We start from the raw sequence: 16792 nt of genomic DNA on the forward strand, positions 1-16792 counted from the left end.
CAGGGGGAAGATCTTTTACAAAGAGCACACTACAGAGGCGCTCCTCTAGTTGGAGCGATCAGGGAGCTCACCCCGGGGAAGGGAAGTTCAAGTTTTGAAGAATGTGTAGAGAATTAAAGTTGTTGGACCGAGAGCACTCGGGAAGGCCTTAGACCCGAGCCCCTGAGCCCGGGCGATTCTGCCTCGCGGGATATCTGACGATGTCTGGAGACTGTCCCGACTCTGGCATTGCTGCTGGCATCCTGAGACACTACATCCTGCAGTGTGCAGGACAGCCCCCACATCAAGCAAGGTGTCAGTGGTGCTGAAGTTGAGGACCCCTGCTACAGCAGGTTTAGTTCAAGTTTGTCTAACAGCATATTCAGCACCTAATTTCGCCCTTGCAAACCAGGAGAATCAGAACCGTTTGTCTTTACTCTGAGATACACTTCCAGTGTGCCAAATAGTAGGTGATCAGTAAAATTTGGTTAATGAATTGAATACAATATGCTGGGTAAGAAGGAGTTGTAATACAGGGTAATTAAGATAACTAGACTTGATTATTTTCTCTTAGGCCTTGTCTGCTTTATAATGGGCTGGTGGTTTTGTCTCAGGACTTGTTCTTTGTAAAGGCAACTTCATGGCAGGGATTTGACTTCTCTTTCACTATGTCAGTTTAATGAGTGATCAAGGCCATGAATATAGTGTGATGGTGTGAGATTCTTAATGTGTCTGTCAGCTGTCTGTATATCCCTTCAAATCCTCTTCTGTCTTGATGTGGTTCTCAACAGCTGCTGAGCTTGACATTTCACACCAAGATTCTAATTCTTAAAGGGAGAAATATATTTAACAGTCATAATCTAATTCTTAGGTAGCAACATGGGAAGTACAACCTGGGTGATGAACAAGGGCAAAGTGAAGAAATTATATGACTGTTCCTGACTGTCCTGTTTCAAGGCTTGCAGCTCTGGCGGTCAGAGGCAGATGACTTTTGATGCCTTAATAATGCTCTTCAGTTCTTTCATTTGTGTTTTGTCACACACAGAAAAAAAAAATGCTGATTAAACTCCTAAAGCATTGTAGCACAGTTCTGGGTTTTGGTTTTTTTTTTTTTTTTTTTTTTTTTTTGACAGGGTCTTATTACTTTGCCCAGGCTGGTCTCAAACTTGCCATCCTCCTGACTCAGCCTCCTGTGTAGCTAGGGTTATAGATGTGTATCACCACACCAAGCTTACAGTTCTGGCTTTTTAAAGCCTCTTCCTAGTTGTATGATCCTCATCAGTCTAAACTGTTATTTTCTTATCAAATAAAATGAGAATAACTGCCTCATAGGATTAATGTGAGCATTAAATATATGTATAAAGTATTTAGCACAGTGCTTGATAAATAGTAAGTGCTAAATACATGTTAAATTTGTTGAACAAATAAATATTTTTGTGATCCAAAGGGCTTTGAATATAGAAGCCAACCATGTTAGGTGCTTTTTTTACTGTCCCCCTCCATTCAGTCCTACCTTTTGGGCTGTAACATGGTTATTTGTATTATTCCTTGCACATTCATTTATCCCATTTTTATCCCAGAAAATATCGGTCTTGCTGTTTTAGGACCACTCCTTCAGTGGTCCTAAAAATGTTTACTAGTTGATCATCTAATTCTGAATTTAGTAGGGAAAAAATCAAGAGTTACTTATTCTGTATTATTTTTTGCCTTATAGGTGCACTTTTTTAAAAAATATAATTCACATGCTATAAAATTAATTTTACTCATGCATAAATCAGTGATTTTTATAATGTATCTAAGCCTGTTCAATCGTTACCACCATCTGATCCCAAAATATTTTGATTATCCTGAAAAGAAGCCTTATAACCATTAGCAGTCACTTTCTATTTCCTATTCCCTTCCTCAGCGCTTGGCATCCACTAATCTGCTCTTTCTGTGGATCTGGCTGTTTTAGACATATAAATGGGACCATGAGGATCGAACCCAGGTCACACGAATGCCAGGCGAGCGTACTACCGCTTGAACCACATCCCTAGACCCCATGCAGTTTTTTGGCCTTCTATATTTGGCTTCTTTTCCTTAATAATATTTTCAGTGTTCATCCATGTTTTAGCATGTATTAATACTTAATTCCTTTTTATGACCAAATATGTATTCCATTGTGTGGATATAACACATTTTATTGATCCTTTGTTGATGGACATTTGGGCTGTTTGCATTTTTAGCTATTGTTAAGTGATACTGTTATGAATATTTGTTTACAACCTTTTGCATGAACATCTATTTTAATTTTTCTTGAATATATAATATACCCACTGTATTTGAGTTTTGCATCTGAAGATTCAACCAACTATGGATTGAGAATGTACTCAGTGGGACTGGGGATATAGCTCAGTTGGTAGAGTGCTTGTCTTGAATGCACAAGGCCCTGGGTTCAAAACCCCTGCACTACCAAAAAAACAAAAACAAAAAACAAACAGAGAATGCACTTAGGGATTGTTGAGAATGGTGGTGTATGCCTGTAATTTCAGTGACTTGGGAGGCTGCAGGAGGATGACAAGTTCAAGGCCAGCCTCAGCAATTTATCAGGACCCTGTCTCAGAATAAGAAGGATTGGGGATGTAGTTCAATGATAAAGTGCCACTGGGTTCAAAAGAAAAAAATATATACTTGAAAATAATTGCATTTGTACTGATGTTTGTTTTTGAGATGGGAGTCTTGCTGTTTTTCCCAGGCTGTCCTCAAATTCCTAAGCTCAAGTGTTCTTCCCTCCTCGGCCTCCTGAGTAGCTGGGACAGGTTCACATCACCACACCTGGCTTCTAGAAAATTCTTTAAAATAAACAGGAGGATGTACATACATGTTATATGCCAACACTATTCTATATAAGGGATTTGAGCATCTGAAGATTTTGGTATCTGTGGGAATTCCTAGAATCAGTCTCCTTTGGATTCAGAAGGACCACTATACACCCAAGGGTGGAATTGCTGAGTCATAGTGTGATTCTTTTTAACTAGGAGTTTTCCTTTTGTTACCCTGTTCTCAATTCATCTGAATTTGGAAAAGTTTCAGAATCCATCAGGCCTGTGATTTTGTTATCTTTCAAAGGAGAGGTAAAGGAAAGGATGTTTGATGTTGACAGTAATCACTAGTATGTAGGTAAGGATGCTGTGTCATCATTAAGTCACTGGCCATAAATTAAATGGCTAGCCATAAGTAGAAGCTTTTATTACTGAGTAAAGAAAGCTTCTCTTTCCTAGGAAGAAGTGAGATTTTGGAGGATGGTACCAGTCCTATTAATGCAGTGAATTAGTGACCACTTGGGTTGTTGTTACTAAAAGAAAGCCGTAGAGGTCAGTAAAACTTTAGAGAATTAGTACCATTTATCTCCCACCCCCCTCCTTTTTTTTTTCCCCCTCTCAAAGTTGAATTTTATCTCTTAAGAATTGTTTTGTGAATTGTCCCAACTTCTTTTGGGGCTCTTATAAATTCAGAGTTTACAGATTCATATTTCTATGTCTTTCAGGGACTGTACTGTGTGACACTTTTTGTTTTATTTATTTTTTATTGACAAATTGCCAAGTAATAATAATAATAAATAGGCACTTGTGATGTGTCAGATCTTGTGGTAAGTTATTATAAATCACTTAACATGAATTAGGTTGTGTCTTATCACTTTTTTGGTGGGGGGTGCCCAGAATTGAACACGGCATTGAACTCGAGCATTTGACCACTGAGCCACATCCCCAACCCTATTTTGTATTTTATTTAGAGACCCGGTCTCACTGAGTTACTTAGTGCCTCACTTTTGCTGAGGCTGGCTTTGAACTCATGATCCTCCTGCCTTAGCCTTAGCCTCCTGAGTTGCTGGGATTAGAGGCATGTGCCACTACACCCAGCTTTTATCACTCTTATATAAAGAAACTGAGGCACAGATGTATTGAAATTTTTGCCCAGTGTTGTACAGCTAACAAAACCAAAACTGGAAGTTGAGTGTGTTCAAGTATATTTATCCACACTTCAAATCCAAGTGATCTGAGCCCATGCTCTGAACCACTTCCCTCAAGAATGGAAATATAAGATACTATTATTTGCTTTTGCTAGTTATAACTAAACAGTTTTGTTTATACAGGAATTAGACTCTGCAGAATTTTCAACACCTCCCCTTAAGTAGAAATGTCTTAAGAGATGGAGAAATGGGAAGAAAATGGCATGTTCTGAGCTAAGGATCAGAATTTTCTTATGACCAAGAATTCTGCCTATCTCTGTGCATCAGCTTTGATTACTGAAGGAATCAGGAGTTTGTTTTATGTTAATTATAATTGCGGTTATAATACTTCACTCTTGGTTGGGTTCTTTAGTTCTTTTTTTTACCCTACTCGCCATTATGTGCCCCATGGCTAAGAAAAGCCACAGTTAAGTTTGTTGATTAAAAGTAATATTTACTAAAAATTACAACAATGGGTGGCTCTAGGACCACACGGGATTCATACTAGGAATCTGTTTCTATGTTTTCTCTACTTGCTTTAGAAAGATATAATAGGGCAATTATTGGGAGTTGGTTTCTTTTCTTTTTTGTCTTTTATTATTTTTTTGAGACAGGGACTTGCTCTGTTGCCCAGGCTCATCTCAAACTTATGGGGTCAAGTAATCCTCCCGTCTCAGCCTCCCAAATAGTTGGGACCATGTCTGACTGGTTTGCTCCCCTGACTCTGCTTATGATTCCCCACCCCCCAATATTATTTTATTGGTGCATCATAGTGGTATATAATGGTGGGATTTGTTCTTACATCTTCATATGTTTACATGATATAACAATGTAATTTGGCCAGTATTACTCCACAGCACTTTCCCCTCCTTCCCCTCTTCCAATTCCTGGTCCCCTTTGCCTGTTCTACTGATCTCCCTTTGATTTTCATGAGATTCCTCCCAACCACAACCACCACCACTTTTCTTTTCCTTTTTCCTCTCTAGCTTCCACATAGGAGAGAAAACATGACCTTTGACCTTCTGAGTTTGGCTTATTCTGCTTAAGATAATGATATCAAGTTCTATGGATTTTCCTGCAAATTACATAATTTCACTTTTCTTTATAATTGAATAAAGATTGTGTGTATATACCTCCATTGTGTGTATATACCTCATTTTCTTTTATTTATCCATTGATGGACATCAAGGCTAATTCCATAGTGTGGCTATTGTGAATTCTGCTGCTATAAACATGGGTATTCATGTATCATTATAGTATAATGACTTTAATTCTTTAGGATAAATACTGAGGACCGATACAGCTGGGTCCTGGTTTGCTTTTTAAAATACTCATAGGAGTAAAATGTGGGAGAATACTTTAATACTTTATATGTTTGTGATATTATAAAATATGTGTTTGTTCTTTGTCTAATTTCCTTGCATACTTGTAAAATCCTTTCAGTCATCAAAATGATATGTCTTTTTGTATGTTAGTGAGTTGGATATTAACTGGCAGCCCTTCAGGATGGGGAGTGATCACTAGAAAGAACAAGGCAGGGTCAGAGGGTGAGGACTTTGAGCCCCAACCTCTGAAGAAGAGGAGTGTTTGAAGATTAAGTTGCTCAATGATTTAATGAGTCTTGCCAAAGTAATGAAGCGTTTGGGAGGCTGAACATGTGGGGATTGTTAGAGGGTGGCACATGAAGAGGGCATGGAAACTGCATCTCTTCCCACATGCTTTGCCCTGTGCATCTCTATCTGTCCTTTGTAATATCCTTTATAATAAGTCAGTAAAGGGTTTCCCTGAATTGTGATTTAGCAATTAACTTTAGCAAACTAGTCAAACTGAAGAAAGGGGGTCATGGGAACTTCAGTTTATTGCTAATTGGTCAGATGCATGAGTAAAATAATTTGGGGATCTCAATGGGTGTCAGAAGTGGGACAGCCTTGTAGGTCTGGGTCCTCAACTTGTGGGATTTGACACCAGTGAAACAATCTGGGGATCTCAATGGGTGGCAGAAGAGGGACAGTCTTATAGAACTGAGTCCCCTACTTGTGGGATTTGATGCTATCTCCAGGTAGATAATATCAGAATCAAATTGTGAATTGAATTAGAGGATACCCTCTAATTGTGGTTATCTCCTGCAGAATTTTGTGCTTGATTCATCTAGAGTCAAAAGTTCCTTATGAGAGTAAGTATAGTAGAAAGAAACTGTTTGCTCTTTAATCCTCAGATTGATTTTGACAGTTTCTGCTGAATGGGAACTGAGTTACAGAGAATTAAAAAATAATGAGAGATTTGACTGGTTATTTCTTCATTCTGCAGTTGTCTCAATAACTGTGATGGCCATGCAAGAGAAATACCCAAGTGAGCGAACCTCTCATGCTACTTCACCAGGTAAGTAGCCTAAATTTTCGATTCTGACTTTTGTTCTGTTATTTCATATTCTTTAAGGGACTGAGCACACAGCATTTGATGAAATGCTGGTACAAAAAGAATAGAGTAACATGGGGCTATATTGAATATAAAAACAGGTCTCTACTTGGAATTGTAAAGGAGTAATCAGTTATGTGCATTTATAAATACGGCAAAATAAGCTTCACTATAATGTATAATTATAATATACTAATAAATAGGAAAAAAAACCAGGTCTCTTTGAGGGAACAATAAATTATTTATCTGTGGTCCTATATGGCTTCCAACAAGACAAATGTGATTTTTGGGAGGGGAGGACATATAAAGAATTAGAACAGAATGACTTTGGAATATAGTTCCATTTGAAATTAGAAAACACAGCATTAATTACTGTGTTCTGTGTTGTCTTTGTAATACTCTGAGTGGGTCAGTCATTGCTAGCCCACAAAGGTTGGAATTCTTGGATGCCAGTAGTATCCCTAAAATGAATTGCCAAGATTTTAAAAGTTAAGTAGGTACATTAAGTAGGTATTTTAAGTATATATGTCAAACATATAAACGTGTAGACAGTCAGTAGATGAGGTATGGTTCAATTAAGTAGCATTTTAGAAAAATTTGAATTTCTAAGTATTTTATCAAAAAAAGGACACATTTTAGGGCTGGGGTTTGGCTCAGCGGAAGAGAGCTTTACCTCGCACATTCGAGGCCCTGGGTTTGATCCTCAGCACCACATAAAAATAAATAAAAGTATTGTGTCCAACTACAACTAAAAAATAAATATTTAAAATATAAAAACAAAAAAGGACACATTTTATTCAGTTACATATGTTTATTTAAAGCACATGTTTTGTTTAAAGGCCTGGCAAACTGTGCACTAGAGAGACAAAGTCATATAGACTTACCAAGAGGTCAGATTATGTTGCTTCTAGCTACATTATACCAATTTAGTACTATAGTAACATTTTCTAATCTCATGCTGCTCAGAAGTTCTGGTTGTTGTCTGTGTTGTTCATAAAAATTATTGTGGTGAAATCCCAGCAACTTGGAAGGCTAAGGCAAGAGGATCACAAATTTGAGACCACCCTAAGCAACTTAGTGAGACTCTGTCTAAAAAAATTAAAAAGGTGGGGGCTGGGGTTGTATGTAGCTCAGTGCTTCTGAGTTCAATCTCCAGTACTGAAAAAAAAGTATTACAAATTACTGAGTATAGATAGATTGGGCATGTTCTTTCAAATCAGGCAATCCAGTATGACTCAAAGAATAGGAATACTTGGAGAAAGTTAGTTTGCTGTCACTAGAAAGCAGAAGTGAAAGGTAGCAAAGAGCGAGCAGAAGTAGAATAAATTAGGTTAAAAAGATAGCAAAATGCTAAACTTGGAAGAAAGGAATAAGGTATTTTTAAGGATCACTTGCCTCCTACTAGATCAAAGAGTCTGTAGAACAATATTTTCTGATTTCAACTTAAACTTTGAGACTTTATATTAAATGGTGCTGGGGATTGAACCTAGGGTCTTGTGCATGCTTGTGTACTGTACCACTGAGTCACATCTCCAGCCCCGCTTAAGTGATTTTTTTTTTTTTAATAAAAATAATTATGTGGAGGTACCTCAGCTGGTTCATACTAAAAGGAGGAAATTGTCTTTTTTTGTTTCAGGTTCCAATGTAATTCATAAGGGTAGTTCCCTGGGAACTGAATGGCAGACTCCAGTTATCTCAGAGGCCTTTCGGAGCCGCTTCAGCCGCTGTTCAAGTGTAGCCGACAGTGGGGATACAGCCATTGGCACGTCATGCTCAGATATTGCAGATGGTAGGTTGGATTAATGGTTTTTGATTACCAGTATATCTTGTCATTTTCAGATTGAGTTTTAGGTATATTGTCATTTCCAAAATATTCATGAGTTCATTTTATCTTAGTTTCCATTGTTATCCTATCTGATACAACTTTCTAATAGTCTTCTTGACCTCAAGTCTGTCCTTCTGCTTCTGGATTGATATTAAGAAGCCTAATTTCATATTTCATAGTTTTCCTTTCTTGCAAATCCTTTGATTGTTCCATTACTTGGAGGATAAGTTCTCAGGACTCAATTCTTCTGTGATCTGGTCCTACCCACCCATTCAACCATTCAAGCCTATTTCTTGGTATCATCAAGATGTTATTTTATAATGCTTTGAAATTACAGACTTTTTTTTTTTTAATGGTTTTGTTGTTTGTTTTGGTAACTTGGCTATTTTTTCCATCTTTAATCTAGCCCATTTGTGCTGTTGCCAACTCCTTTGGTCCTTTCCAGCCGTGCTGATCTTATGACTATTTAGGATTTAGAAAAGCATCCCACAAAGACTTCTCATTGCTTCTACCCACTACTGATACCCTTCCTTTTTGCACCCTTTATCTTTATAATCTCTTGTCACTTGTTTTACACTTAAGTACTAACTACCAGCCAATGCTTTACAAGGGTGTTTTGTTTTTCCATTGAGATATTGAGGGCCTGGAAGGCAGAAGTCTAATGATAATAATTAATTACTGTTATATACTTTGAGATAGGTACTAGGCTGATTTTTTTCTACATTATTTCATTAATGCTATTCTGTGAAGTATTCTATTTTATAGATGAAAAAGGTAAATTTCAAAGTGCTTGAATGAATTGATTGCAATTACAGAACTGGTCACTTAGGTACTTTATATCTATTCCACAGCTACTAGGATGACTGAAATCAAAAAGATAGGGCTGGGGATGTGGCTCAAGCGGTGGTGCGCTTGCCTGGCACGTGCTGGGGCGCTGGGTTTGATCCTCAGCACCACATAAATAAAAATAAAGATGTTGTGTCCACCGAAAACTAAAGATGTGTGTCCACTGAAAATTAAAAAAAAAAAAAAATTCTCTCTCTCTCTCTCTCTCTTAAAAAAAAAAAGATAATAAGAAATGTTGGTGAGAATGTAGAGAAATTGGAACCTTTCTTTATACATTGTTGGTAGGAATGTAAAATGTTACAGTTGCTTTGGAAAAACAGGTTGGCAGTTCCTCAAAAAGTTAAACCTTAAGATTCAGTAATTAAACTCCTCAGTATGTCCCCAAGAGAAATGAAAACATGCATCCACACAAAAACACATGTACAAATGTTCATAGTAGAAACAAACCAAGGGTTCATAACTGATGAATAGATGAGTAAGATGAGGTATGTCTGTATAATACAATAGAATATTACTTGGGACTGAAATTAAATTAAGTATTTATACATGCTGCCAGTGGATGAACCTTAAAAAAATTATGCCAAGTTAAAAAAAAAAAAGCCAGATGCAAAAGGCCATATATAACATGGCCATATCATTGAAATATCCAGAATAGATGAATCTATAGGCAAAAAGCAGATTAGTGGGCTGTGGTTGTAGCTCAGTGGTAAAGCATTTGCCTAGTAGGTGTGAGGTCCTGGACTTGATCCTAAAGCACCATATAAAAATGAAATAAATAAAGTTATTGTGTCCATCTACAACTAAAAAAACAAAACCAAAAACAGATTAGTGGTTTCCTAAGACTGGGAAAGTTGGGGAAAATAGAGGAGTATTGACTGCTGTAGGGTAAGAGGTTTCATAAGTATACTAAAAACAATTGAAACTACATACTAAAAGTGGGTGATTTGTGTGGTATGTGAATTATATCTCAGAATTGTTTAAAAAAAATGAATAGGACTGGGATGTAGCTCAGTGGTAGAGCTTCTTTTCTGGCATGGAGAAGGACCTGGGTTCAATTCCCAGCACCATAAACAATTTTTTTAAAAGAACAAATATTTGGAAAAAAATGAAAGGAATGAAAAGGGAGGGGAAATATACATTTACTAGTACTGGCTCTTAGACACCTAGCACTAATTTTAACAGTTTGATAACTGTGTGTTTATGGGGACTATGCTCAGTAAATATTAAGTAGAATTGAAGCCAAGTATGGTAGCACATGTCTGTAATCCCATCTACTTTTTAGGCAAAAGCAAGAGCATCACAAGTTCAAGGCCAGCCCCAGAAATTTAGCAAGACCCTGTCTCAAATAAAATTTTTAAAATGGCTGCAGATGCAGCTCAGTAATAGAGTGCCTCTAGGTTCAATCTCCGGTATAAATAGATAGATATTAAGTAGAATTGAATCATAGATTTCTAAATAGACAGTATTGTAAAAATCACTTAATCTAACTCCTGTTGCTGGTGGATAACAAAAATTTCCCTAGGTGTTAAACAACTTACCAAAGATCCCACAGCTAAGTATCAGATTCTAGTCTCCTGACTATATTCTTGTTCTGTTCCCCTACCCCCTTCTATTTTATTGGTTCTTTTTAGTTATTTATGACAGCAGAATCTATTTTTATATTATTATACAAGCATGGAATGTATCTTATTCTAATTAGGACCCCATTCTTGTGGATATACAATGGTGAATTCACTGTGGTATACACAGTATTTTTTTTTTTACTGTAGTAGGCATTAAACACGTCATCTTTAATGCTAGGCAAACTTTTTATCACTGAGTTGTGTCCCCAGCCCTGATTGTAATATTTTTGACATCACTTGTATGATTAAGAGTTTATTATCCATTTAATTTTTACTTATTAATGTTCTGTCTACATGTGTAGTCATGGGACCTTTTCATTTTAATTTTATGGTAGGTATTATTAAATATCAAACATTGGTCTGAAGTTTTCCCCCATTAAATTGGTTGTATTGCCGGTATGGTGGTACATACCTGTAATCCCAGCCACTCAGGAAGACCAAGAGTTCAAAGCCAGGGGCTAGGGCTGTAGCTCAGTGGCAGAGTGTTTTCCTAGCAAATGTGAGGCACTGGGTTTGATCCTCAGTACCACATAAAAATAAATAAATAAAATAAAGGCATTCTGTCCATCTACAACTACAAAAAATATTAAAAAAAAAAAAGTTCAAAGTCAGCTTCAGCAAAAGCGAGGCGCTAATAAGTAAATAGGTATGTGGCTCAGTGGTTGAGTGCCCCTGAATTCAATCCCCAGTGTCCTCCCCCCCCAAGAAAAAGAAATAAAAAGAAAAATTGGTTGCATTTAATTCAATCAAATTGTTTAATAATCAGTTTATTATGTGTGTGTCTCAGTGTAGTTGTTTAAGAGATGTGATCTTGCTGTGTTGCCAATATTGGCCTTGAACTCCTGGGTTCAATCAGTTGATCTTTCTCAGCCTCCAGAATAGTTTGTAGACACAGCTGGCTATTAGTGAATTCTTTTAAAATTACAGTAGCCAAAGTCATCAGTCTAGAAGGTTGTTTTGTTTTGTTTGGGTTTGGGTTTTTTGTTTGTGGTTCTGGTGATTGAACCTACAGTCTTATCCATGCTAGGAGAGCATTGTACCACTGATTTACACCTCTGGCCCTTAGATTTTTTTTTTCTTTTAAAGGTTTTTTTTTGGGGTGGGTACCAGGGATTGAACTCTGGGGCATTCAACCACTGAACCACCTCCCCAGCCCTATTTTGTATTTTATTTAGAGACAGGGTCTTACTGAGTTGCTTAGTGCTTACCATTGCTGAGGCTGGCTTTGAATTCATGATCCTCCTGTGTCAGCTTCTACAACCACTGGGATTACAAGCTTGTGCCCCTGTGGCCAGCTTTTTTTTTTTTAAAGAAATCAAAAGTCCTGTAATCCCAGCTACTGGGGAGACTAAGGCAGGAGAATCATAAGTTCAAGGCTTGTCTGGGCAATTGTAGAACCTGTCTTAAAAGTAAAAAGAGCTGGGGGTATAGCTCAGTAGTCGAACACCCCTAGGTTCAATCCCTGGTGCTGGGGCAGGGGGGCCCGAAAGAATCAGGGTGTCTTTTCTGCCATGTTTTTTATATACCTTATTTTGGGGTTTGTGGGTGTAGAAATTGAACTCAGTCCCTTGCTTATGCTAAGATACCTCTGAGCTATATCTCAGCCCTTTATCATTATACATAAGATTGTTATCTTCAAGATAACAATTTTTTTACTTTTTACATTTTTTTTAGTTGTAGATGGATACAATATCTTTTGTTTATTTGTCTATATATTTATTCTGTTATTGAACTCAAGTGCCTCACACATGCTAGGCAAGCACTCTGCCACTGATCGACAACCCCAGCCCAGCTTATCTTAATCGAGACTCTTGCTTATTTTGTTCATTAATCTAGCTTGGAGTCTAGTTGACAAGACACTTTAATACTGGTATAAAATAGTAGTTCATTGTTATATCTTTAAATTGAATAGGCTTGCTTTATATTCCATTCTTCATTAAGGTGTTTTACCTTCAAAATTCTTGAGGGACAGGGTAGAGGTAGATAAAGCAAAGCTCATAGTACTTTCAGCTCTTTCTTAAAGGTGGAAATACAGATTGAGAATTCCTAATCCAAAAATTCAAAACCTAGGGGCTGGGGTTATGGCTCAGTGGTAGAGTACTTGCCTAGCACGAGAGAGGTATTAACTTCAATTTTCAGCACCACAATTAAATAAAATAAAGGTATTGTGTCAAACTACAAAACTAAAAAAAAAAAAAAAAAAAATTTTTTTTTTTTTTTTTTCAAAATCTAACATGCTCCAAAATACATAACTGTGCATGACAAATTTTGGAGCATGTTGAATTTCAGATTTTTTGATCAGGCATTTTGTATTTTAGAGTTTTGGATTAGTGATGTTCAGCCAATAAAGTCTATGCAGATATTCTAGAATTCAAAAAACTCCAAAATCTGCAACACTTCTGGTTTCAAGCATTTTAGAAAACTGATACTCAACCTATAGTTGCTGGCATAGTTCAAACTGCCATACTTCACAAACTACTGTGGAATATAGACAGTTGTGTTGCATTTCTCGTGACTAAAACACTCAGGGTCACTCCAGTTGAACTGTGCTGCACAAAATAATCACACAAGAGACAGAGATACCTTTTTTCTTTGGGTCCTCTGACCTTAGAGGTCCATGGAAAGAGAGAGAGAGCAGGGCCTGACCCTTTTATTGGGGAGAAGTCATTCAAATGAGGTAAGGAGTCAAGTTTCAGGGGGGTTCAATCTAGCTTCCTGTTGTCAGCAAGTTGACTGACAGCTAGGAAGCCTATGCCCAAAGGCAGAGCAAGAGAAGGGGATACACAAAAGGAGCTTCCATGGAACATTCTATCCTAAACAGGGCAAAGGGGTAGGATTACAAAGGAATAGGTGAGTATAGCTCAACCCCTGTTTGTGACACCTACACCTGAAGACCTGGGACAATGCCCAAATCACTAAGAAATGTAGTGATTGGTCAGAGCCTCCTGCTTCAGGACTGGAAGGCATGGTCATTCAGAGGGGCTCCACACACAGTTGTGATTGAGGTTTAGCAATAACAGAATCTACCCTTACCATTGAAGGGAGGGTTACTAGAAAGAATGTATTGGTTTTATTTTGTTATGTTGTGTTTTTGCAGCACTGAGACTTAAACTCAGGGCCTTGGGCATGCTAGGCAAGTGTACTACCACTGTTACATACTCAGCCCAGAATGAATTGTTTTTGAGGGGACAGAGGGTGTGGTTGAGGCGAGGAGGGTTTTAGAATCATATCCTTAAAGTAACAAAAATATGGTGATTTTGGGAACTGTAGGCTTCTCTAAATAAAAATCACCATATTCCCTTGCACTAAATCTTTCATGCTTTTGGAAATTGTAGAAGATAGAACCTCCTTTTGAAAATGTTGCTGATCTGGTTTATAGTGTTCTGAAACACAAACCAGAAGAAGGTATAACTTTACATTTTATAGCACAGTTTATCAGATTTAGGTTAATATAATAAAAATTGTTAATTAATATAAATAGATGAACCAAATAGATAAGTGACATTAATGACAAAATTTCACTTCATTCCTTCATCTGTAGATGAACTATGTCCACTGGAAAATTAGAAAACTATATTCTAGATCACTGGTTCTTTTCTTCTTGGTTTTGTTTTTTGGCATTATTATTATGGGCTCAAAACTGAGTTTGCTGAGTCTTAGGAGAGAGTGGTGCTGTGGATGGAGCATGGAAGTGTTATTAAATTCAGCACAGTGGCAGTCCCTCATATGCTACTACCTTACTGTCTTTTTTTCCATAATCACACTACAGAAACAGGGACCCTGGGTAAGAGTTGATAGTGTAGTACTGCTGTGGAGGATTTGAAGTAGATTGCTTACTAGTCTCGAAATCACCAGTCTGCATTAACCTTGTCAACTAGTTTTATGTTGTGGGACATTAAAAACCATGTTCTTTAACTGAGAAATTTCCTTCTTTTTTGATACAGAGAGGCTCATGTATCTTATCAAAAATTATTCAGGTTTTTGTTTTGTGTTGTGTGGCAATGGTTGTTGTTTTCCTGTCCCAAGATCATCTAAATAATAAGAAATCAGATACTTTGCCTGCATTAGATAATTTGGCTTCCCCATGTTTAAACAGCTACTAGTAAGAAGATAGTAGATCTGTACTCATATAATTCCAGGAAAGATTCTAATAGTTGTTATTAAATGAGTGGGTTCTGTTTTGGTAGAGAGAAAAAAGATAAATTGATAGTACCTCATCCTATGGTAGATGTGCTTGGTTTGGAAAAGAACTGGGAGTTGAAAAGCGAAGAAATTAGTATTGCTTTTCTCCTTATTCTGTTTTCTGATTATTGAAAGTAATAATAGCTGTGTCACTTTACATTTCCATCTTAACTTGCTTACATCCCACTGCCCTGTCATATCAGTACTATGACCTTGTAATTTTCAAAGTAGTACTTGAAAATTGGAACTAGCTAGAAATATGAACCTTCTGCAGCAAGTTTAATCAGTGTTGTCTCTCAAGATCAAACTGGAGTCTGTGGAAGCATCTAGTTGAAAGAAAAATCATAGTTGGGAACAAACAAAGGGGCAAATGAAAAGCAAAATATAAAATAGAGATTTTCAGTGTGTACCCACTTGACAGTGCTCACTGTGTTGGAGTGAAACCTGAGAGTTACTAAGAATAACTTCCCATAACCAGGCAGCCAGGTCTGGGGTGTAGGAGAGAGAGAACAAAATCCTGACTTGGAGGTTGTGCTCCCTGCCCTGAATAACTTCGCAGGACTGTCCAGTTTGCTTATTTTTGGATAGTTTAGATTTATTGCTCATTTTGACTGGGGAGCTTTTAGAGGTCAGAAGATTCTGGCACCCTTTGGAAAGAATATTTTTATTAAATTGGATTATAATTTAGATTTGCCGAACTTCCGGAAGAGTAGGACCTAATGCATTGCCCTTAAAGTAAGTGATTTTTTTGGAGTTCAGTTTTCAGCTTTGCTTATTCAAGTACAAATGACAGAGTATAAGTTAAAAGTAAAGCCTTTTTTTGGTTTATCTTGTGAACAGCATCGGAAATCTTAGGTCACACAGCTTCTGTTAGGTTGCTTTTATCTTTCTGCCTGATAAGTGTAATAATGTTACCCTCTCTGCCATGTCTGGGGATAGGCAGAAAATGTTAGGCCTAGCAGCTAAACTCAAGAAACCTTGCTGCTTCAGTTTTAACTTACAGATGACTGTTCTCTCCACAGATTTTTGCAGCTCAAGTGGAAGCCCTTCTTTCCAGCCTATCAAAAGCCATATAACCATTCCAACAGCCCATGTGATGCCTTCTACTTTGGGGACCTCTCCTGCCAAACCCAATTCGACACCTGCTGGACCCTCTTCCTCCAAGCTTCCTTTGTCAGGGTTGGCTGAAAGTGTGGGGATGACAAGAAATGGAGACTTTGGTACAGTAAAACGTTCTCCAGGCCTGTCTAGAGATCTCATGTATCTCTGTGGTGCTACTGGAGAAAATGGGATTGAGCAGTCCTGGTTTCCAGCAGTAGGTCATGAAAGAGAAGAAGAGATGAGGAAGTTTGATATTCCTAACATGGAATCTACCCTCAATCAGTCAGCTGTGATGGAGACACTTTATTCAGATCCCCACTACCGAGTCCACTTCCACAACCCAAGAACTGACACAAACAAGGAGTTATACAAAGTATTGCCTGAGGCCAAGAAGGCACCAGGCAGTGGGGCTGTCTTTGAGCGGAATGGACCACACCCTAGCAATAGTGGGGTGCTCCCTTTGGGGATCCAGCCTGCTCCTGGGCTCTCCAAGCCTCTGTCCTCTCAGGTATGGCAACCAAGTCCTGACCCTTGGCATCCCCGAGAGCAATCTTGTGAACTCAGTACTTGTCGGCAGCAGCTGGAATTGATCCGTTTACAAATGGAGCAAATGCAGGTAGAGACCCTTCCTTCCTTGGATTTTTGCAGGTTCCAATATTATTCTTAGAACTGTACAGCCTTTGTCCTCTGAGTTTTAACTCTAAAGAAAACATGTGTTAAGAAAGAAGGAAGATGTTTGTAGACAGGAAATAAAGGTTCGTGAACTCTTAACCATTGAATTTGCTAGTGGTCTAAATATCAAATAGATTCTCCAAAGTAGAAGGTTATAAGGGA

At 37.7% G+C, this 16792-nt stretch overlaps 1 protein-coding gene and 1 non-coding gene across 3 annotated transcripts in view; both read left to right on the plus strand.

The window, feature by feature from the left end:
- The window catches only part of Cep85 (centrosomal protein 85), a 34603-nt gene that overhangs the window by 539 nt on the left and 17272 nt on the right, over positions 1-16792 (plus strand). For both annotated transcript variants that reach the window (XM_078025655.1, XM_078025656.1), the window contains exons 2-4: positions 6275-6346; positions 8019-8171; positions 15880-16574. In XM_078025655.1, the coding sequence (XP_077881781.1) occupies positions 6292-6346; positions 8019-8171; positions 15880-16574 (903 nt within the window). In that variant the 5' untranslated portion in view covers positions 6275-6291. The remainder of the gene's footprint in view (positions 1-6274; positions 6347-8018; positions 8172-15879; positions 16575-16792) is intronic.
- Positions 10051-10123, plus strand: Trnaa-ggc (transfer RNA alanine (anticodon GGC)). Its single transcript has one exon. It is a non-coding gene; the product is annotated as a tRNA-Ala (tRNA).

Source organism: Ictidomys tridecemlineatus, chromosome 11 (assembly GCF_052094955.1).
Source record: "Ictidomys tridecemlineatus isolate mIctTri1 chromosome 11, mIctTri1.hap1, whole genome shotgun sequence".
Classification (NCBI taxonomy): Eukaryota; Metazoa; Chordata; class Mammalia; order Rodentia; family Sciuridae; genus Ictidomys; species Ictidomys tridecemlineatus.